Here is a 22,960-nt window from a genome sequence, read left to right as displayed (position 1 = left end):
AAAAAGAAAAAGACTGATGACACCTGGAGCTGGTTCTTTGAAAAGATCAACAAAATTGATAAACCTGTATACAGACTCATCAGAAAGAGAGAAAGAAAGAAAGAATGAATGAATGAACAAACAAGCAAGCCATCCCAAGTAAACAAAATCAGAAATGAAAAAGGAGAAATAACTGATACCAGAGAGATACAAGGATTATAAAAAAAATATGAAAGATTACCTATCAACAAATTGGACAACCTAGAAGAAATGGATAAATTCCTAGAAACATATAAGCTCCCAAAACTGAATCAAGATAAATAGAAAATTTGAACAGATTACTAGCAATGAAATTGAATCAGTAATCAAAACTCCCAAGAAACAGAAGTCCAGGACCAGATGGCTTCACAAACAGATATTTATTTATTTGCTTATATGGGGGAGGTGGGTTGAGGCAGAGGGAGAGAGAGAAAGAGAATCTCAAGCAGGCTCCACCCCCAGGGCAGACTCTGATGTAGGGCTCCATCTCATGACCCTGAGATCATGAACTGAGCTGAAATCAAGAGTTGGATGCTTAACCGACTGAGCCACCCAGGTGCCCCTGGATACAAATATTTGCAAACAATCAATATGATACACCATATCAACAAGAGAAATGATAGAGGCACATGGATGACTCAGTTGGTAGGGCATTTGACTCTTGATCTCAAGGTTTTAAGTTCAAGCCCTATGTTAAGTGTAGAGATCACTTAAAAATAAAACCTAAAAAAAAAAAAAAAAGACAAGACAAAGAATTAAAACAATATGACCATTTCAATAGATGCAGACAAAGCATCTGGCAAAATACAATATTCATTCCTGATAAAAACCCTTAACAAGGGCACCTGTGTGGCTCAGTTGGTTAAGTGTCTGCCTTCTGCTCAGGTCATGATCCTGGGGTCCTGGGATCAAGTCCTGCATCAGGCTCCCTGCTCAGTGGGGAGTCTGCTTCTCCCTCTTTCTCTGCCCTTCCCGCAGCCTATCCTTGTGCTCTGTCCTTCTCACAAAAAGATAAATAAAAACCCTTAACATAGTTAGTTTAGAGGGAGCATACCTCAACATAATAAAGGCCATTTATAAAAAGCCACAGCTAACATCATACTTAATGGTGAAAAACTGAGAGCTGTCCCCCTGAGATCAGGAATTAGATAAGGATATCCACTCACCACTCTTTTTTTTTTTTTTCAAGTAGGCTCCATGCTCAAAGTGGAGCCCAACAAAGGGCTTGAACTTACAACCCTGAGATCCAGACCTGAGCTGAGATCAAGAGTCAGACACTTAACTGATTGAGCCATCCAGGTGCCCCCATTCTCACCTCTTTTATTCAACATTGTACCAGACATCCTAGCCACAGCAATGAGACAAGAAAAATAATAAAAGCCATCCAAATTGGTAAGGAAGAGGTAAAACTTCCACGATATTATGTATAAAAAACCCTAAGGCTCAACCAAAACACTACTGGAACTGATAAAGGAGGGGTGCCTGGTGTCTCCCTCTGCCTTCAGCTCAGGTCATGATTTCAGGGATCCTGGGATTGAGCCCTGCATCAAGCTCTCTGCTCAGTGGCAAGTCTGTTTCTCCCTCTCCGTCTGTGATCTCTCTGGCTCTCACTCTCTCTCAAATAAATAAATTTAAAAAAAAAATTTTTTTTAAAAAGAACTGATAAAGAAATTCAGTAAGGTTGCAGGATACAAAATCAATATACAGAAATCCATTGCATTTCCATACACTAATAATAAAATAGCAGAAAGAGAAATTAAGAAAACAATCTCATTTATAATTGCACCAAAATATTAAAATATTTAGTAACAAAATTAATCAAGGAGGTAAAGATCTGTACTCTGAAAACTATAAAATATTGATGAAAGAAATTGAAGATGACACAAACAAATGGAAAGATATTCCATGCTCATGGATTAGAAGAACAAATATTGTTAAAATGTCCATACTACCCAAAGGAACCTACAAACTCAAAACAATCCCTATCAAAAGTACTAACAGAATTGTTGACAGAACAAATAATATTAAAACTTGTAGAAACCACAAAAGATCCTGAATAGCCAAAGCATCTTGAAAAAGAAGAACAAAACTGGAGGTATCACAATCCCAGGTATCAAGATCTACTACAAAGCTATAGTAATCAAAACAGTATGGTACTGGCACAAAGAGAGACACCTAGAGCAGGAGAACAGAATAGAGAGCCCAGAAAGAAAACCATGATTATATGGACAATTAATCTTCAACAAAGGAGACAAAAATATGTAGTGGGAAAAAGACAGTCTCTTCAACAACTGATGTTGGGAAACCTGGGACAGCTACTTGCAAAAGAATGAAACTGGACCACTTCCTTACACCATACACAAAAAATAAACTCAAAATGGATTAAAGACCTAAATGTAAAACCTGAAACCATACAAATCCTAGAAGAGAGTGCAGGATTTTGACATTGGCCATAGCAACAATTTTCTGAATATGTCTCCTGAGGCAAGGGACACAAAAGCAAAAATAAACTATTGAGACTACATCAAAATAGAAAGTTTCTGCACAGCAAAGGAAACAACTAATAAAACTAAAAGACAACCCACTGAATGGGGGAAGATATTTGTAGATGACATATCTAAAGAGTTAGTATCCAGGGTCATCTGAGGGGCTTAGTAGTTGAGCATTTGCCTTTGGCTCAGGTCGTGATCCTGGGGTCCTAGGGTCCTGGGATCGAGTCCCGCAACAGGTTCCCCATAGGGAGCCTGCTTCTCCCTCTGCCTGTGTCTCTGCCTCTCTGTCTGTGTCTCTCATGAATAAATAAATAAAATCTTTAAAAAAAGAGTATCCAGAATATATCAAGAACTTATACAACTCAACACCAAAAAACCAAAAAACAACGAAAAAATGGGCAGAAGACATGAACAGACATTTCTCCACAGAAGACATCCAAATGGCCATCAGATACATGAAAAGATGCTCAACATCACTCAGCATCAGGGAAATGCAAGTCAAAACCACAGTTAGACAACTCATACCTGTCATAATGGCTAAAATTAAAAAAAAAAAACATAGGAAAAACAGATGCTGGTGAGGATGTGGAGAAAGGGGGAACCTTCTTACACTGTTGGTGGGAATGCAAACTGGTGCAGCCACTGTGGATAATAGTAAGGAGGTTCCTCAAAAAGTTAAAAATAGAGCTACCCATGATCCAATAATTCCACTACTGGGTATTTACCCAAAGAATACAAAAACACTAACTCAAAAAGACACATGCACCCCTATGATTATTGCAGCATTATTTACAATAGACAAATTATGGGAAGAACCCAAATGTCCTCTGATTGATGAATGGATAAAATACACACAGGGAATGACATCTTACCATTTGCAATAACATGGATGGATCTAGAGGGCATAATGCTAACTGAAATAAATCAGTAAGAGAAAGATAAATAACATACGATTTCATCTATATGTGGAATTAAAGAAACAAACAAACAAAAAAACACGAACAAAGGGGGGAAAGAGACAAATCTCAGAAATGGACTTTTAAACGGACTCTTAACTGTAGAGAGCAGATGGTTACCTGAGGGGAGGTGAGTCGGGGGATGGGTGAAAAAGATGAAGAAAAGAATACACTCACCAGGAGCACTGGGTAAAGCATAGAGCTGTTGAATCACAATATTGTATCCTTGAAACTAATGCTAACACTCTATGTTAATGGTTAAAATTTAAAAAGAAAAGACTAGAAGAGCACGGAAGCGCTCTGCTGAGAGTTTTGTGAGTCTCAAAATTTCTCTTCACATTTCATCTTCTAGAACTCAGTCACATGGCCCCATCTATAAGCAAAGAGCCAGGTGGAAGGATGTATTTTCTGGCTAGACAGTCCAAGTGCAATACTTTGGAAAGGAGAGAACCAAATTTTAGTGGATAGTGAGCTGTTCTCCCACAATTTAAACAGAAAAAAACCCCACAAATAATGTCCATTTGCAGCTCTCTCCTGCAACCTTCCAAGCTCTAATGCTCCATGTGGACTCACCAGAATGGGCAGGCTTGTCAGGACGCTGTCCTTGGACTTGAGATGAGGGACCTGATTCAATTTGGGAAAAAGGAAGGAACAGGCAGGGTCTCCTCAAATAAGTGCTTCCTTCCCTGTTTTGGTAAAAATACTTCTCAGGCTGAGCAATCACTAACTGCTGGCTTTCAGAGTGGTGGTTGTTTTTTAACAAAGAAATTGAAGAGCTGAACCACTCTGCTCTTTGCTTCCCTGAGAGAGAGGAGGCAGAGAATGGATGGAAGAGAGTAAAAGCCTGGAACTAATGCTTATTCAGTGGGACACTTTGCCGCTAATTACGCTTCACTTGAATAACAATACGTGGGAGGTGGGCAGTTTGTTCCAGCTAATGGTGCACCATGGGACAGGTATTGCCTGATGCGGGGAGGGAGGCTGGAACAGCCACCCCAGGGGCCAATAAAACCAGTTTTATGGAAGAAGCCACCTTTGTTAAAAACCAACCCCAACCACATGTGGAATTCTCCGATGGTAGATTCGGCACTGACCACACTCTTCTCAAATTCATTCAGTACAAAAGGCCCATGGGCTCTGAGTCTAGAATGAACCAGAATGTCCTATCCTGTGTGTAGAATGTAGACTTCTGTGATTTAGGATGATCAGTGTTTTACACAAACAGCTGAGTATCTACTGAGACCTAGAGACCCTGATCCAAATCATTCCACATAGATGAGGGTCTGGTTTATACAAAAACAGAGGGGGTTGCTCACTATTTAAAACAATCCATTCCCTACTATAGGTTTGGTTGTTTTTTTTTATTATTATTAAATCTAACTCATGGTGCATTTAAAACACAATGCGGTTCACACTCAACGCGTCAAGGGTATAGCAATCATGTAAAGTGAGGCACCCTGTAACACTGTTAGCCCTCAGCAACTCCCTGGGCTCCAAGGCCCTGGGCAGCCCAGCTGTCACTGCCACAAACAGGTGGTGTAAAACAATAGCTCCACTGAGTCGACTCACTTTCCAAACCCTCCAGCAGCCAAGCTTCCAGCCAGAGAGTGCCTGCAAGCAGCACAAGCCACCGCTCTGACCCCAGTCCACACCGGCGTCCACGGCCCATGGAGCCCTGGCCGCTCCTCCTGCTGCTTGGGCTCTGCTCAGGTAAGTGCCAGGGCTGAGGGGCTCTCCAGTGAAGCATCAGAAGTCCCCAGGCCAGTTTCTTGCTTCTTTGATGGGAACACAGAATGGCAGGGCTGTATCAGCCCGAGGCTCCTCTGTCGGTTTTTCACTCCTGCTGGCTTGATTCAGTTTGTGGATAAAGATTGCTAGTTGGTGTTATCCCATTAAAATAGGAGCTGCCGGGTCAAAGTCTATAAAGTGGACATGAAGATCTCTGCCTCCATCAGTGCCTGGCATCGACTCACCCAGCTGATCAGACTCAGCACCCCTTCCACCCTCCCAGAGCGGTTTTCATATTTGAACAACTATAGGGACTCAGAGTGGCATCTTTTAATTACAGACAATATGGTGAACAAGTCCTTTTGCTGCTCTGGGAGATTTCTGATCATGAAGAGGACTGATTGACAGCTACATGTGCCAGAGAGAGAAACCTATGAATAATTGCAACTAAACTCTTTCCATAAGAGATGAAATATTTGGTCATTTTTTTTTAACTTCTGAAGCTTAAAAAAAAAGTTCGTATGAATGCACTTCTGCCTACTGTTTTACTCCATGTGGGTTTGGGTTTGAATTGAAACTATAAAACCTTGCACAGCCCTTGACCTGCATTCCCCTCTGGAATGTGTTACAACACAGCAGCTGAAATGCAATCCTTAATCCCAAACTTCCGGTAGGGGGAAGTAGGAGATGTTTGCTGATTGCTTCATATAAAAGTTTACTGGTGATATCATCCCACCTGAGAAACAAGGCGGCTGACATTCTGTGATTTCTCTAATATTGCTCTGACACAAACACAGGCCTTCTGGGCAAAAAAGGTAAAGAGCTTTATTATTAATGTTTTTCAAGAGCAGAGTTCAGGGAAATAATCTAAGCTCAGATAAATTACAGCCTGTGGGATTTGGACTTGAGCCAACCCAAACTGGCCTGGTGGTGGTAGTGTGTGTGCAAGAATGCGTGTGTGTCTACGTGTGTGTATATGCATGCGTGTGTGAGCACATGCACGTGTGTGTCTACATACACATGCACCTGCAGACATTACACTCAATGAGAATTCTTCAGTGATATACTTACACATAAAAATCCTTAAGCAATCTCTTAGGACACCAAAGACCTCTGGAAAACACATGTTTACCTATCTAAATAGGTATGTGAGATGTATCTAGATCAAACCTAGAGTTTCCTGGAATCTATTCACATAGAGGATCACAGAAATTTTGAGCTGATGAGGCAGTCGCACAACTTTGATTTGTTATTACAGAGAAACCGAGGCTGAAAGACATGACCTGCCTGAGGTTACTTAGTTTATAAATGGTGGAATGTGATCAGTGGGAGACTCGGTTTATTACGTGCCTAGTCAGAAAACAGCCTGGAATTGCCAAAAGTAGCAAGAGATACAGCACCAGTTTGAGGTAAGAATGACCCAAAGTGACTGGTAAACATAAAATTCTTTTTGCCCAATCCAGCAGGCTGTTCCTCCATAAAAGTGCAAATCGAACCAGTATGGTACAGAAAGAACACTGTGAAACTGTGGCTGGGTTCCCCTAGTTAGAATCAGTTCTTTGTGGTCAAAATTCTCATTCACATCAAGGACACTTTTTCTTATGCTAGCTTACCATATAATGACCTCTGTTCTACTCACACACCACCTTTCATTACAACCTTTTCTTCTCTTTCCATCTCTGGAATCCTAAGGATCGCACTGCCATATTACTTTCCAGCTTGTTCCTAGCTATTTATGTAAATGACAAATGTCAATTTCCATGGGGTAGAAAGACAGGATCCATATCAGATTCACCTCTGAATATCTCAAAGCTCTTAAAGCAATGCTTTGTATACAGTAAAAGCTCAATAAATGCTCGATGAGTGAATTAACGTTACCACCACCTGAATCAAGATTACCCATATGATCTCGCTGAAAAGAAAGACTTTGACATTTTTATTTGTCTGTACGTTTATCAGTTTACACCCTGTCTTTAAGAAAGTATTTACTGTGATTCATTGACTCCATGGAGAATTGGTCCAACTTTCCAGACCACATTGGAGCTGAGGACAGAATCAAAGAATTCTTTATTTATTTATTTTTTTTTTTGAATCAAAGAATTCTGACCTCAAGTCCTGTATGTTTTCTCTCACTCTGCCCTTTGTCCTTTTTCCTCCCCCCAAAGAGGAAGAAAACAAAAACAAAACAAAAAAACCCCAAACACCACCAATGAATCCAATCTAAGAAATGGAGACTTCTCCAGAAATTCCTTAGAAATGCCTTAGGGAAGGAGCAATCTCCCTTGCTATTAGTGAGCCTGAGAGAGAAGACGTGAATGTCGTGAATGTCGTTGGAATGGAAGGCCTGTCTCCCCAGTCCTCCCTTTCTCCCTGGTGGACCAGAGTTGGCCTGCACAGTTTCCCTGCTTCATAGTGTGGGCCATCTGCTCTATCTGATGCTCTCTAGTATGTTCTTCCTGTTAACAGGAAATAAACAGTTACTTAAAAATAAGCAGCCCAGGCAGTGTCAAAGCAATAGTTTCAAACTCAGTGGCCAAGGCACTTGGTGACCCAGGCCAGTACCCTGCCCCCCACCCTGGGCCAGGAAGGGCCTAGGGCGGACAGGTGTGGAGGACAGAGGATTGCCCTGTCCCAGGGGCTCAATAGGGTGACAGCAAAAACTGGATCTTTGAACAACATGGCCCCTTGAAGTGTCATCAAATGCAGGTGGTTTGGGCGAGATGTTATGAGTAACTGCTGCGCATGGATGCTTTTGGGTTCAAAAAGCTTGGGAAACTAGAAATGAGGTAGGTTAGGTCAGGGATTACATGCATAGAGTCCCAGAAGGTCATAATGAAGACATCTAAATACTGAAAGTCTCAAAAATCCAGATGGAAATGATACATTTATCTTGAGGGAGGTAGGAAAGAGCACAGACCTGGGGTCAGACTGCCTGCATTTAGAGTCCCACCTCCAAATAGCTGGGAACCATGAACACAAGCAACTGTCCAAATATCAGTTTTCTCACTTGAAAACTAGCGGTAAAGACTTATCTTGTAGAATTATTATAAGGATTCCATAGAATAATACACATACAGGGCCATCAGTGAAGCTCGACCAACAAAATACACATTTCTTTGTGAGGATGAAAATGTTTCAACTCATTGCACAACACTGGTAACTTCAAGATGATCCAAAATTCTGGATGAGAAATAACGGCTGAGAGCAAGAGCTCTGGGCTTGAATCCTGGCTCCACCATTTATGAAATCTGGACAACTCACTCAACTTCTCTATGGGCCAATTTCCTCCTCTGCAAAGTGAGGACAAGAACAGTACCTACCCCACCCAGTTATGAGGATTGAAAATAGTACATATAAAGCACACAGAAGAGCGTCTGCTACGTTAAGTTGGATATGCTAATTATTTTCCTTAATTAATAAAAACAGGAAAAGTAATTACTTTTTACTTATTTTGTTGACCAACTCTCACACTTAGGATTCAAGGAGAAAAATTAAAAAAAAAATAAAATAAAATAAAATAAAGGAGAAAAATAATAACCTGTCTTAGAGGCAATAGACTCACACTACAGGGGAAAAAAGGAAAGCATCTCACTCATTCCATTTTTAAAGTTGTCTTGGCTGGAGGAGAAGGTATGGTGGCTTCAGCAATAACCTGCGGAAAGGGGAGATCTGGTTACATGCATTAGGGCAACTGGATCGTGTGTCTGCTTCCTCTCCTAACCCCGAACAGGCAATCCCCAATCCGCGTAAGGCTTGAGTTACAAAGATCCTTCATAAGGCATTTGTTGGAATTTGGAACGCTTTTTCTCATGGGAATAATGCTAGGCGCAGTTGTGCAGTTTCCAGGACAGCCCACAACACACTCTTGGTTATCTCGAGTTAGTGCAGGAGCACAGAGCGAAAGGACAGGGCTCCCTCCAAGCTCTGCCCTAGCCACGGGACCTTGGAGACGTCTTCCAGCCTCTCAGATCTCAGGTGAGAATGCAGGTCTGCCTGCCTCACCAGAGGCTGATGAGAACCGTGTAACACTAGACATAAAAGGGCGGTGGGGTCTAAGAGGAGTAGGTGACATTGCTCACCATCCTGAAGGGAAATGCAGTAAAGATTCCTAGGAGTCACTCATGCTCCAGATAGTAGCCCCAGATCCAGGTCAGAAAAGCACATGGTTTTTACTCTATGCTCATTTAACATGGATGTATACTCACCAGCAGTGACTTTATTTTTTTAATTACAGAAAAATACACATTATATCGAATTTGCTGTGGTAAAATATACGTTACGTAAAATCAGCATTTTTATTTTATTTTTATTATTTTTATTTTTTTTAAAGATTTTATTTATTTATTCATAGAGACACACACAGAGAGAGAGAAGCAGAGACACAGGCAGAGGGAGAAGCAGGCTCCATGCAGGGAGCCCGACATGGGACTCGATCCCAGGTCTCCAGGATCACACCTGGGGCTGCAAGCGGCACTAAACTGCTGAGCCACCCAGGCTGCCCTAAAATCAGCATTTTTAAAAAGATTTATTTATTCACAAGAGGCACACACACACAGAGAAGCAGAGACACAGACAGAGGGAGAAGCAGGCTCCATTTAGGGAGCCTAATATGGGACTCGATCCAAGGACCCTGGGATTATGCCTTGAGCCGAAGGCAGACACTCAACCGCTGAGCCACCCGGGCGTCCCTAAAATTACCATTTTAAAGTGTATGATTCAGTGGCATTAAGTACATTCACAATGTTATGCGACCATCACTGCTATCTAATTCCAGAACATTTTCATCAGCCCAAAAGGAAACCCGTACCCATGTACCCAGTAACAGTTACCCCCCTCCCTGTTCCCTCAGTCCCTGCTAATGACTAATCTGCTATCTCTATGGATTTACCTATTCTGACTATTTCATATAAGTGGAATCCTCCAATATGTGCCCCTTTGTGTTTGATTTCTCTCACTTGGCATATGTTCTCAGGGCTCATCCACATTGTAGCATAAATCAAAACTTCATTCATTTTTATGGGTAATACCCACTGCACGGATATGCCACAATTTGCCCATCCATTATCTGCTGATGGACATTCGGATCGTCTCGATCTTTTTTAGCTCTTACGGACAGTGCTTCCGTGAACACGGGTGAACAAGTTTCCGTGTGGACAGTCCTTTGGGGGATACTCCTGGGAGTGGGATCGCTAGGTCAGATGATCACCCCGCATGGAAGCCGTGTGCCAACCTGTCTCCCACAGCGGCTGCACCGTTTCACATTCTCACCAGCAACACATGAGGGCCCCAGAATCTCACCAATATTTACTGTTTTTTGATTTTGTGAATTCTTGCCATCCTAGTGGGTATGAACCGGCATCAATTTTTGGCTGTTCAGAGCATTGTGAGAGCTGAGGCCAGCCAACCGGAGATTTCATTACCCCAAGACTAGACTCTGAAATACGGAGACTGGCTTTTGTGTGGACTCCTCTCCTTGTGTGTGTGCACCGAGCAAACCTGATTCCACCAGCAGCTGTATTAAGGAATGTCATCTGTTCAAAGCACAAGTGTCATGATAATCTGGCACACCCACTGGGAAGGGACCACACCAGCAGCTGCGACTGGAAAGGAACTTAGAACCAGAAAAGCTGCACTGGGAGCCCTTCAACACGGGGGCCTGCGTGCCTTCCATTAGCTGGTCACGCCTCCATTACTCATGTCAGGGTTTGTGGAGGGTGGGGAGCGGAATCTGACAGCATGTGTGTCATTTGCTGTCCCAGCTGGCGTCGTCGTGGGCTCTGAACATGAGACCCGCCTGGTGGCAAAGCTATTTGAAGATTACAACAGTGTGGTTCGGCCAGTGGAAGACCACCGCCAGGCCGTGGAGGTCACCGTGGGCCTGCAGCTGATACAGCTCATCAACGTGGTGAGACAGCAGCCCTCGGGGCTCCCCACGCCTCTCACCCTAGAGCACCCTCCCCTCTGCTCCCCTCCTTACCCCTAAATATGGGGTCTTATCTTTTTTCAGGATGAAGTCAATCAGATTGTGACAACCAATGTGCGGCTGAAACAGGTATGGAGCTAGATAAGTGCATTGATGTCATCTGTATTCAGTCTGGAATGTAACCTGGGCCCAGAGGGGATCAATCTGGGTAACGGGGATGCATACCAACATGATGGAAGTAAATATTTCCATGTCATGGGATTATGGGTCATATTTGCTGGTATCTGTGTGTGTGTGTGTGTGTGTGTGTGTGTGTGTGTTTTACTTTGTGCTTTGTGCGTGTTAGTTCGCTAGGCTATCGCAAACAAAGCCACAGATAAAGAACTTTATCTTCTTGCACTTCTTGGGGCCAGAAGTCCAGAATCAAGGTACTGGCAGGACTGGTTCCTTCTGAGGGTTGTGAGGGGGAATCTGCTGCAGGCTTTCCTTCTTTGCATATAGTTGGCCAAAGTCACGTTCGCATGGCATTCTTCCTGAATGTGTGTGTCTTCAAATGTCACCTTCTTTAGGGACATGACTCATGTTGGATGAGGGCCTACCTCAATGACCTAATTTTTTTTAAAGATTTTACTTATTTATTCATGAGAGACAGAGAGAGAGAGAGAGAGAGGCAGAGACACAGGCAGAGGGAGAAGCAGGCCCCATGCAGGGAGCCCGATGTGGGACTCGATCCCGGGACTCCAGGATCATGCCCTGAGCCAAAGGCAGACTCTCAACCACTGAGCCACCCAGGTGTCCCTCAATGACCTAATTTTAACCTAATTACCTTGATCAAGACCCTGTCTCCAAGTAAAGTTATATTCTGAGGTCCTGGGGATTAGGACTTCAATATACAAATTTGGGGGGAGACGGTTTAGTTCGTGACCTTGTGTCATCTGAATGTGCTGCACTGGACACACATTATTTTTATAATGTAGGAGAAAATAGAATTTTTTAAAAAGATTTTTTATTCATTTATGACAAACACAGAGAGAGGGGCAGAGACACAGGCAGAGGGAGAAGCAGGCTCCATGCAGGGAGTCCGACGTGGGACTCGATCCCGGGTCTCTAGGATCACGCCCTGGGCTGAAGGCGGCGCTAAACCGCTGAGCCACCAGGGCTGCCAGAAAATAGAATATTTTTAAAAGATGACATTGCCTCCTTGAGGGAAATGTTCACAATAGGGTCATTCTCCTATGGGCAGTGGTGGGTAGTGTGACATGGCAAGATGTGCCACCACCCAGGGGCATAACCTGGGGTACTTTGTTTTCCCATCTGTAAAATGGGGTCAATAATCACTCTTCTCTCATAGGATTGTTGTGAAGACTAAATCATGAATATATGTAAAATGTTCAGAACAGTGCCTGCATGGAGTCAGTACTATAGGAGTGTTGGCTGTTATCATTTATTAAAGTAAAGCTTTAGTTAAGCTGAATTCTGAATCAAATCTTTTTTACTGGAGCACAATTTTTGTCAATATCTGAACTATCATACCCATCAGGACTCTTGATAACTTTAGATTTTATTTATTTCTGAAAGTTTTATGTATCTTAGAGAGAGAGTGAGAGCGAGCGAGCGAGAGCAGGGAGGAGGGGCAGAGCAAGAGGGAGAAAGTCTCAAGCAGACTCTGCGCCAACCCAGGGCAACATCCCATCATGATGTGAACCAAAATCAAAAGTCGGACACCCAACTGACTAAGCCACCCAGGTGCCCCTTGATAACCTTAGATTTTTTTAAAATGTTTTTTAAGCTCTTTTTATTAGTGAAATATCTTCATTTCTAGCAATGGGTGGATTACAACCTAAAATGGAATCCAGAGGACTATGGTGGCGTGAAAAAAATTCACATTCCCTCGGAAAAGATCTGGCGCCCAGACCTCGTTCTCTATAACAAGTAAGCAAAGCACACAGGCTGCGGAGGGGGACATTCCTGGGGCAGGTGGAGCCCAAGTGCCCTATCGGAAGGGCTGCCACTCTCAGTATGCTTCTCACCAGCGTTCACATTAAATAACCCTTAAAAACCAAGAGCCAAGTTGACATGCTAGGGGTGCCATATGGTGTCTCGTGTTATGAATAGAAACAATTATCAGAGCCAAATTGAATCGGGGCTGTGGGGTGGGGGACATTTAATCCCCGAGAGCTCCTGAAGGGTGTATGGCAACTATCCAAGGAACCCAAATTCATATAATTGAGTTCCTTGGAATTAAATGTCCTTCCTACCAATAGGTCTGAACCTCCCGGGGTTGTTATCCATCACAGCCTCACGGCATCCCAAGACATCGTGTGCTGCTGATGGCCTGGGATGCCTGCGTAGCCCATCCACTGGGCTCCGTGACAGACTGCATGTTGTGAAATTATAATGTGATTCAAGACACTCTGGTTTAATGACAGGTTCATTATCATATGCCCTTCATTTGTCAGGGAATGTTCATTTCAAAGAGCATCCTTCCCAGGGAGGAGCATCGGCCGTCGGCCTAGAGGATTTGCAGTCTGACATTCTACAGCGGGTGTCGGTCGGTCCAAGCAGGCTGCGCCTTCTAGCAGAATGACCAGGGAGGGCGGCAAGGGCTTGGGAATGGAAATGACACCCTTTAAGGCCGTCCCTCCTACACTGATTTTCTACTACATATTTCCCAAGTATACCTGCGATTCAAGCTTGAGTCAAATTAACCAATCATTTGTGTAACCTTTTTGGACAAATACGCTGAGAGAGCAGAGTGTCTTGTGTTAAGTTTCTCTTTCAGTAAGAATCTAAGAGAAGCAATTAAAATCCTCAGGTCCTCTTGACAAGCTCCCTTAGAAACACCCTGGTGTGGAGAGAACCGTGTTTTGCTTGCTTATAGAGACAGATCTAGATGATCCTGTGGCCCTCTGCTCTTTGGGGCTCTTTTGAGAAGGTTTAAAACCAGTTTTTTGGATAGAGCCTCACCTCTGTCCCAGGGAAAAATCAGTGGGAAGAAAATCTCTTGAATTATGAAGTGAGGCACCAATATATGCCATATGTCCCTGAAAGTCCCCCAGGGCAGACCCCACCCACCTGTTCAGCATCTATTCTAATACCTTTGGCCAAGGCTCCAAGACACAGGCTGTTTGGAGTCAAGTGGACTGCCCACCGAATATGGCCTGCACAAGTGGCTTGTTATTTTTTATTATCTACCACGGTAGATTATTTATTTATTTTTAAATTTGAAAAAGATTTTATTTATTTGAGAGCGAGAGAGGGAGAGCGCACAAGCGGGGGGGGGGGGGGTGGTCAGAAGGAGAGGGAGAAGCAGGCTCCTTGCTGAGTGGGGAGCCCAAACACATGGGGCTCGATCCCAGGATCCTAGGGTCATGACCTGAGCCAAAGGCAGTGCTTAACTGACTGAGCCACCTAGGTGCCCTTCTACTATGGTGGATTTTTAAAAAAAATTTTTAATTTATTTATGATAGTCACAGGGAGAGAGAGAGGCAGAGACAGGCAGAGGGAGAAGCAGGCTCCATGCACCGGGAGCCCGATGTGGGATTCGATCCCGGGTCTCCAGGATCGCGCCCTGGGCCAAAGGCAGGCGCTAAACCGCAGCGCCACCCAGGGATCCCTATGGTGGATTTTTAAAATGAAACTTAGTGCCAACATCTGATAATTGAAAAATATCACATTAAACTCTGGAGTTTTGTCTCTCTAGAAAAATCCCTATTCACAAACATGGATATTTTGGATTTTTAAAAAACCTAGATTTCCAGCTTCCGAGGAAGAAACCAAGTATCTGGCAGTATTAGGCCTTCACTCACAAGAGGACACCACTGCAAAGCTGAGTGGTGCCCTCCTGAGAGGAGAGAAGGCTCTCCCCTCACCCCTCACACCTTCCTCAGCTGCCTGGCCCTGGAGGCATCTGAGTTTGTGTCTCCACCCTGAGTTCTAGATATTTCTGAAAAAGAAAACAGAACCCTTCTTTATCTCTTTACCATAGTCATGAGCCACTGGACGTGTTTTTATTAAAAATTCCTGGTTTTTTTCCCAATTAACTTTCCAAGTATATTGGGGAAGGGATAGATGGAGATCAACACTACAAATACTACTGAGAACTGGGAAAAACACATCTGGTATATAGTGTTACCTGTTATTTCTTTAAAACTGTAGATTCCCAGGTTCTTCCCCAGATATTCCAATTTAGTGCTTAGATGGTGCTCAGAAATCTATATTTTAAACAAACACCCCAGTGATTATCAGACAAATTTGGGAAATGCTGCCATGAATAAAAAGTGACACTGCACGAATGAAAGCATCTATAATTAGCACCTGAATAATTAACAGCTGTCTCCTGCTAACATCCCCAAGCAGAACCGAAGGCTCATCCGTCACTTAGAGTCATGTTCCTCTTTGATCCCAATTGCAGTGCAGATGGTGACTTTGCCATTGTCAAGTTCACCAAAGTGCTCCTGGACTACACGGGCCACATCACATGGACACCTCCGGCCATCTTCAAAAGCTACTGTGAGATCATTGTCACCCACTTTCCCTTTGATGAACAGAACTGCAGCATGAAGCTGGGCACCTGGACCTATGACGGCTCGGTGGTGGCCATTAACCCGGTAGGTGCCAACCTCACTTGATGAGGCTGGATGTGGAAGCGTAATCCAGGTGTCCAACTCTGTCCCTCCAGAGTCGCAGGCTCTCAGCACCAGTTAGAACTTTGGGGATCATCTAATTCAGCGGTTCTCTCTCTCTTTTTTTTTTTTTAATTCAGCGGTTCTCAATTGATGGGTGCGCATGGGAACACCTGGGAGCTTACAGAAATTCCTATACCCCGGCTCAGTCCCAGGAATTTTGGCTTCATCAGTCTGGGGTGGGACTAAAGCACGGATATGTTGTCAAGCTCCCACGTGACTTGAATGTGCAGTCAACGTGGAGGATCCCAGTAGTCCAAACTCCTCTTATCTTATAGAAAAAGACTCTAAGACCCAAAATTGGAAGAGATCCTCCTGGGTTCCTTCCTGGATATGTGATGGCACTGGACTCCGTTGCTCTAGTGCAGCTGAGAGTGAAACCCAGCCCTCCTCAGGGTGACACAGCTTTTCAAAGTTTCATTTCATCTTCTCAGGAAAGTGACCAGCCCGACCTGAGCAACTTCATGGAAAGTGGAGAGTGGGTGATCAAGGAGTCCCGGGGCTGGAAGCACTGGGTGTTTTATGCCTGCTGCCCCTCCACCCCCTACCTGGACATCACCTACCACTTCGTCATGCAGCGCCTGCCTCTCTACTTCATCGTCAACGTCATCATTCCCTGCCTGCTCTTCTCCTTCTTAACCGGCCTGGTGTTCTACCTCCCTACGGACTCAGGTGGGTGTAGATGCCGTGGCCGCTATTTGTGGATGCCGCTGGGGTGTAGACGCTGCTGCCGCCGCTGACACATCCCATGCTGCTGTTTTGGGGGAAGCCATAAATAATCATGGGCTAATAAACAAATACAGGTGGACAGGCCCAAATCATCACCACTGGGAGGATGCACTTCCTGAGTGGCCACGTTCAGTGGTGAGTCACCATGCGTAGCGCTCACAGCTGGAGCAGTCTACAAGGGTGGGCACAGGTGGACGTGACCCTGGAGGCGCACACACACAGCGCAGTCGAGTTAAAGTGCATAACCACCAGTACTTACTTGCTGAATACTTATGGTGTGCCCAGAAACGTGCCGGGTAAGGCTTGGGTCACAGGTCACTCCCGCTATGACACCACTTGCTATATGCTGATGAATCCAAGTCTTGCCTCTTTTGCCCACTGCTTGACACTTGAAAATAGCTTCTGCATGTCTGTTTTCCAGATGGCAGTATCTTTATCCACGAGACCATACTTCCCAAGTGGCAATTCTCTCTCACATATCAGCCCGGGCAACTTCCCTACCTCCTACCCGGTAATCACATCTGTGACATAATTTCATCGAAGACCAACAATCCACAGCAAAGGGGAAAAGGGGGCACGAGTACCTGCTTGAAGGCACTGCTCATAAACAATTTAGGGCAGACAAGTAGGGACAAAGAAAGGTGGTCCCAACAGTCATCAAACTTATGACAGGTAACAATTATATCAAAATGATAAACACAGACACAAGCCCAACTTTTTTTTTAAAGATTTCATTTATTTATTCATGAGATACAGAGAGAAAGAGGCAGAGACACAGGCAGAGGGAGAAGCAGGCTCCATGCAGGAAGCCCAATGCGAGACTCGATCCCAGGACTCCAGGATCAGGCCCTGGGCTGAAGGCAGGCGTTCAACTGCTGAGCCACCCAGGTGTCCCCCAAGTCCAACTTTCTAACAAGGAAAAAGGAAAAAAGATTCATATGCGCTCACTCACTCAACATATTTGCTGAACAATTATTATGTGGCAGGGCCACAGTAGAGAATAAGAGAGAATTTGCCCCACAAGGGGTGCCCGTCTGGCTCAATCAGTAAAACATGCAATTCTCGATCTCAGGGTTGTGAGTTCAAGCCCCATATTGGGTATAGAGATTACTTAAATAAATAAATACAATCTTAAAAAAAAAAGAATTTGCCCCACAGAATGCATGTTGTACTTACAATTGTATTTATCTTTAAACAAATGATCACAAACACAATCTTTGTTTTTTGACTTTCTAATCAAATGAAACTTCTTAAAGTGAAGAGAGAAAATGCCAGGCAGGGTAATATGGAAACCAATCAGAGTTTCTGTAAATGTGAAATGGTTTAGGCTTAAAAAGCATTTAGAACAGTGGGAATGCTTGATAAATGCTAGCTCTTATTATTATTAATTGAGAAATTTGGTATAACTTGATCAATATTTCATATTTATAATTCTGCCCTTTTTTTTCACTTTTAAAAACTTTCCTACCCACTAGGTAGACTTCTCCTCATTGGGTAGAATTGATTATTTCTTGTTTGCATCCACTCTGTATCCTGTAGATACTCCTAGCATCTGGAAGCATCCAGTATGGGAGGAGAATAGGGCAACCCAAGGGTTTCCCAAAGTGAACGGCAAGATCAGCCCCAGGAAAGTCCCTTCCAAAGGCTCTTTAATGGGGCACCTGGTTGGCTCAGTGGTTGAGTGTCTGCCTTTGGCTCAGGTCATGATCCTGGAGTCCTGGGATCGAGTTCCACATCGGGCTCCCTGCAGGGAGCCTTCTCCCTCTGCCTGTGTGTCTGCCTCTCTGTGTCTCTCATGAATAAATAAATAAAATCTTTAACAACAACAACAACAACTGCATCTAAGGTGGTCAGTCCCCACAAAAATACTCCAGTGCTATTTAGCTCCTCCCTCTTTGCTTGCCACACCAAGACCCTACCAACAACTCAACAGGGAGTTGTTCCCCTGAAAGTATATGGCCTGGTGAAAATATCTTGGGGCAGGGAAATCCCAAATTACCCTCTTAGATGAATTTGAAAAACTAAGTAGTTCATTGTTTTTGATCCTGTACCTTCCTTTCCTAATGACAAAATGACACGCCTACTTCTGGGTCGCCCATCCACTGGTGGGTACCAAGTAGGTCAGGTTCAGTTTTGGAAGGTTTATGACATTCTGCTGTAGATGGAAAAACTGCCACCTGGAGTCTAGCTTGTCACTCAGCTTGGTGCACTTGGTTCCTGAGTTCTTCCAAGCAACAGAATTCTGGAATATCAAGGGTAGATCACTAACTGCTGGGCAGCCTCTAATGAGAAATGCCAAGTGTGCCATTGTCAGCACACTTAACGGTCCTTACGGTCTCATAGGACCAAATTCTGCTTAAGAGATTTCCCCAGCATCATGTGGGCCACATTGCTCTCACCCTTGGGTTCTGTGGTACATGAGTTTGCTAGAGCTGCCATAACACAGTACCCCGACTGGGTGGCTTAGGCAACAGGAATCTATTTCCACACAGTTCTAGAAGTCAAGATGTCAGCAGGTTTGGCTTCCTCTGAGGCTTCTCTCCTTGGCTTGCAGATGGCTGCTTTCTCCCTGTGTCTTCACCTGGTCTTTCCTCCGTGTGTGTCTGTGTCCTAATCTCTTCTTCCTAGAAGGACACCAGTCTTACTGGATCAGGGCCCTCCCTAACGAGCTCATTTTGACTTAATAACCTCTTTAAAGGCCTCGTCTCCAAATGCAGTCACTGAGGTGCTGAGACTGAGGGCTTCCACAGATAAAACTGGAGGGTACGACGATTCAGCCCATGAGTCAGCCCATAACAAACGCACGCTTGTATCTCTTCCTCATTTTGCCCAGGAGAGAAGATGACTCTAAGCATCTCTGTCCTGCTGTCTCTAACCGTGTTCCTCCTGGTCATCGTGGAGCTGATCCCTTCCACCTCCAGCGCCGTGCCCTTGATTGGGAAGTACATGCTGTTCACCATGGTGTTTGTCATCGCGTCCATCATCATCACCGTCATCGTCATCAACACACACCACCGCTCCCCCAGCACCCACGTCATGCCCGACTGGGTACGCAAGGTGAGTGAGCGAGGCCCTGCAAAGTCTCGCCCTCCAGAACGCGGCCCGTGGAATTCTGGCTAACACTCGTGGGTACTTAGGACCTGAGAGTCCTTTCTGGGGATTTTTAGGGGATTTCTGGAAGGAACTTCCTTTAGCCTCTTTCTAGGGATAAATAACTCGTAATCTCTCCAGACACAGAAGAAAAACAGAATTACCAGCCCCCTTCAAATTCAAGCTTAAATAATCTCTTCGATGAGAGAAAGTGAATAAATCACTTTTTCTTCAGATGCTGTGAAATTCTTGAGATTTCTGTTCGTATGTCTTCCAATCTCTGAACAGACTGCTTATATTTTGCGGGGAAAATCATCTGCCGAGAATAGAATAAGGGCTAGAGATGGAGGGGGTGCTTGACAAGAAATTGTCAAAAAGTGAGTTTGGGTAAGGGACTTGGTCTCAAATATTTACATTATTGAAATTTAAAATGTGTTAACATTTCAAATATGCCAGTTTTTTAAATAAAACTTCACAGAGACGCTAACGTCCACGGTCTTTTCTGTGGAATGCAAAAGCTTTGTCATGAATTGACAGAGACACTGCTGCTTGCAACGTATCCTGTGGGGAAGATAATCAGGCCCTGCATCTATAGAGACTCTTAGGACCCCTGGCAACCCCTATGTTGCATTTCTTCAGGAACAAGAAATAGAAGAAAACAGTGTAGCTGTTAAGGAGGCCGGACCCTTATATATTCTTTTAGCCAGGAAGACCTTTTCTTTAATCATACTGTCCTGCTAACACATGGCTTTGAAAGAAGCCGGTACCTACAGGAGGGCTGGAAGCTCCAGCCTCACTGGCTTCTCATGGAGTCCAATAGCTGCACGCAGGCTCTCTCCAGTGGCGAACTGCTCACATTACAGAATCATCTCTATTAACTATAGTCATTTGACAGGCCACAGGGTATGCCTGCAGGAATCTTTGAGAAAATCTCGTGTAGTCCTTTTATTTTAAAGACAAAGAGGCTAAGGCCCAGAGAAGCCGAATGACTTGTCCAAAGTCACACTGCTAAGTTCAAAGTTAGAGTCTGATACTTGCCCTGCTGGCAGTAATTCTCATGCATGGATTTCTTTTTTATGTTAGGTTTTTATCGACACTATCCCAAATATCATGTTCTTCTCCACAATGAAAAGACCATCCAGAGAAAAACAAGACAAAAAGATTTTTACGGAAGACATTGACATTTCTGACATTTCTGGGAAGCCAGGGCCTCCACCCATGGGTTTCCACTCTCCCCTGATCAAACATCCCGAGGTAAAAAGTGCCATTGAAGGAGTCAAATACATCGCAGAGACGATGAAGTCAGACCAGGAGTCCAATAATGTAAGTTCTATGGTTTGAAACCCACACCTCCAGGTTTAGATGATCAAACACTTGACCACGGATGGGCGGGTTTGTCTTGATGGGTAGGCTGGCATGCAAGAGGCTGCTGCTGACCTGTGATGTGCATCAGGGACCATCTAGCTCTAAGCCGCTGAGCCATCCCATTGTGAACCATCTTTTGGAAAATAAAGATCACAATGCCAGCCAAGGGATGTCAAGGGCTTTGAGATCTACAGTTGAATGGGCCATAGACGATGCATAACATGAACACTGTGTGTCGAATGACCGCCTTTAGGAAATTCTAACACTTTTCTCTCTCCCAGGCGGCTGAGGAATGGAAGTATGTTGCAATGGTGATGGACCACATCCTCCTTGGAGTCTTCATGCTCGTCTGTATCATTGGAACCCTGGCTGTGTTTGCAGGTCGGCTCATTGAATTAAATCAGCAAGGATGAGCAGAGCTGAGCACCGCACAGAGCAGAGAAAGGCGGGGAGGACAGAAAGATCTGTCTTCTTTGATACAAGCTCACTTACCAGACATTAATTTTCTGTATTTACGATTAATGCCAATGACTTATATTTACATAAGTTTATGGCCTCAAGTATTTGCACGTTGCTTCTCCTTCAATCCTGCTCTGTCTGCCTGGAGAATGAGCCCGTTTTAGTAAATGAAATAGATCACTAACAGGAACTATTCATTTCCAAAGGCATCTGGAAGAGTTTTGCCCAGAATAACCAGAATAACAGGTTTTCTATTGGTATGCTTTTTTTTTTTAAGTTTTTAAAGCAAAGAATGTACCCTTTGCTTAAAAGTCAGTTTTGCACCTACAAGTAAGCCCATCTGCCAGTCCCCAAAAGATAAAGCATTTCATTCAGAGAGAAACTTTAGAAAGGCAAGAGGTAAGTTCTAGAACAGCCACCAAGATGCAAACTGCATCAAAACCCCAAACTTTAAAGCAGATTTCTAGAACTGGGAGGTGAGGGAAGGGCTTCCCAGTCTAACACAGCACCTCAGTGTGATGCTCAGGACTTGAGGAACATAGCCAGCTAGTTTCCTGAGCTATACTGAGTGTGAGGGCCAGGCACTGTGAGAATCATCTCACAAATGTGGTTTTATTCCATCCTCCTGACTTTTCATGCTGTCCCCATTTTACAAGTGAGGCAACTGCACTTGAGAAGCTGAAGCTCATTGCCCAAGCTAGCAAGTAGAAGAACTGAGAGTTGAAACCAGACCAAATGTGGATTCAAAGCAGCTCACGGCTGGGTCAGCTCATCTGTTCACTAGCTCCTGTGGCCCCTTCCCACCTGACCTAGGCCAACCCTAGCTCTGCTCTGGGTTCTGAGAGCTTCAGTCTTAGTGTCAAGCACTTTCTGCCTTCCCAGTTAAACCTCCTGGCCTTTCCCCTCCCCAGTCCTCAGGCAGTCATGTTTGGGGTTTTAGTTCTATCAGTGAAATCAGAAATGTATGCACATATCACCACCATTTCTAAAATTCCAGACAAGTGAACAGGAGAGAAAATGATTTTTCTTCATAGCCACTTCCCAGCCACAACATAGTTCACTCCAGAAGTGGAAAGGGGGTGGCCCTGGGCTCTAGGTGGCCTCTCAGAACCCAGGTGGCTTCAAGCTGCTTCTCCAAGGAATTCTCAAGCACACACCCATGGCAGGGCACAGTGCCTTCGTTTTAGAGTAAAGTCAAGGGAAAACAGTTTGGTGGTTCCTCAAAACACTCAAAGAATTGTCATACGATCCAGTAACTACTCCTAGGGAGATAACCCACCAGAAGTGAAAGCAGGGACTTGAACACACCCTTGTATGCCAATGTTCACAGCAGCATTATTTATGATACTAAAAGGTTTCAGAAACAACCAGAGTGTCCATCAGTGGAAAAGCAGTATATACATACTATGGAGTATAATTCAGCCTTAAAGAGGAACGAAATCCTGATGTATATTACAATTTGGACCGACCTTGAAGACATGCTTGATGAAATAAGCCAGACGCAAAAGGACAAAT

General features: G+C 44.1%; 1 protein-coding gene across 1 annotated transcript; it reads left to right on the top strand.

The window, feature by feature from the left end:
- Nucleotides 1-5,129: 5,129 nt before the first annotated feature.
- On the top strand, nt 5,130-21,399 carry CHRNA1 (cholinergic receptor nicotinic alpha 1 subunit). The gene is given in 9 exon segments (NM_001003144.2): nt 5,130-5,176; nt 10,954-11,099; nt 11,202-11,246; nt 12,940-13,049; nt 15,532-15,727; nt 16,237-16,474; nt 19,365-19,588; nt 20,705-20,944; nt 21,268-21,399. Coding segments are annotated over 9 exon segments (1,374 nt in total). The 5' UTR covers nt 5,130-5,133.
- The last annotated feature ends 1,561 nt before the right edge of the window (nt 21,400-22,960 follow it).

This window comes from Canis lupus, chromosome 36, assembly GCF_011100685.1.
Source record: "Canis lupus familiaris isolate Mischka breed German Shepherd chromosome 36, alternate assembly UU_Cfam_GSD_1.0, whole genome shotgun sequence".
Classification (NCBI taxonomy): domain Eukaryota; kingdom Metazoa; phylum Chordata; class Mammalia; order Carnivora; family Canidae; genus Canis; species Canis lupus.
This window is presented reverse-complemented; position numbering and strand designations above follow the sequence as displayed.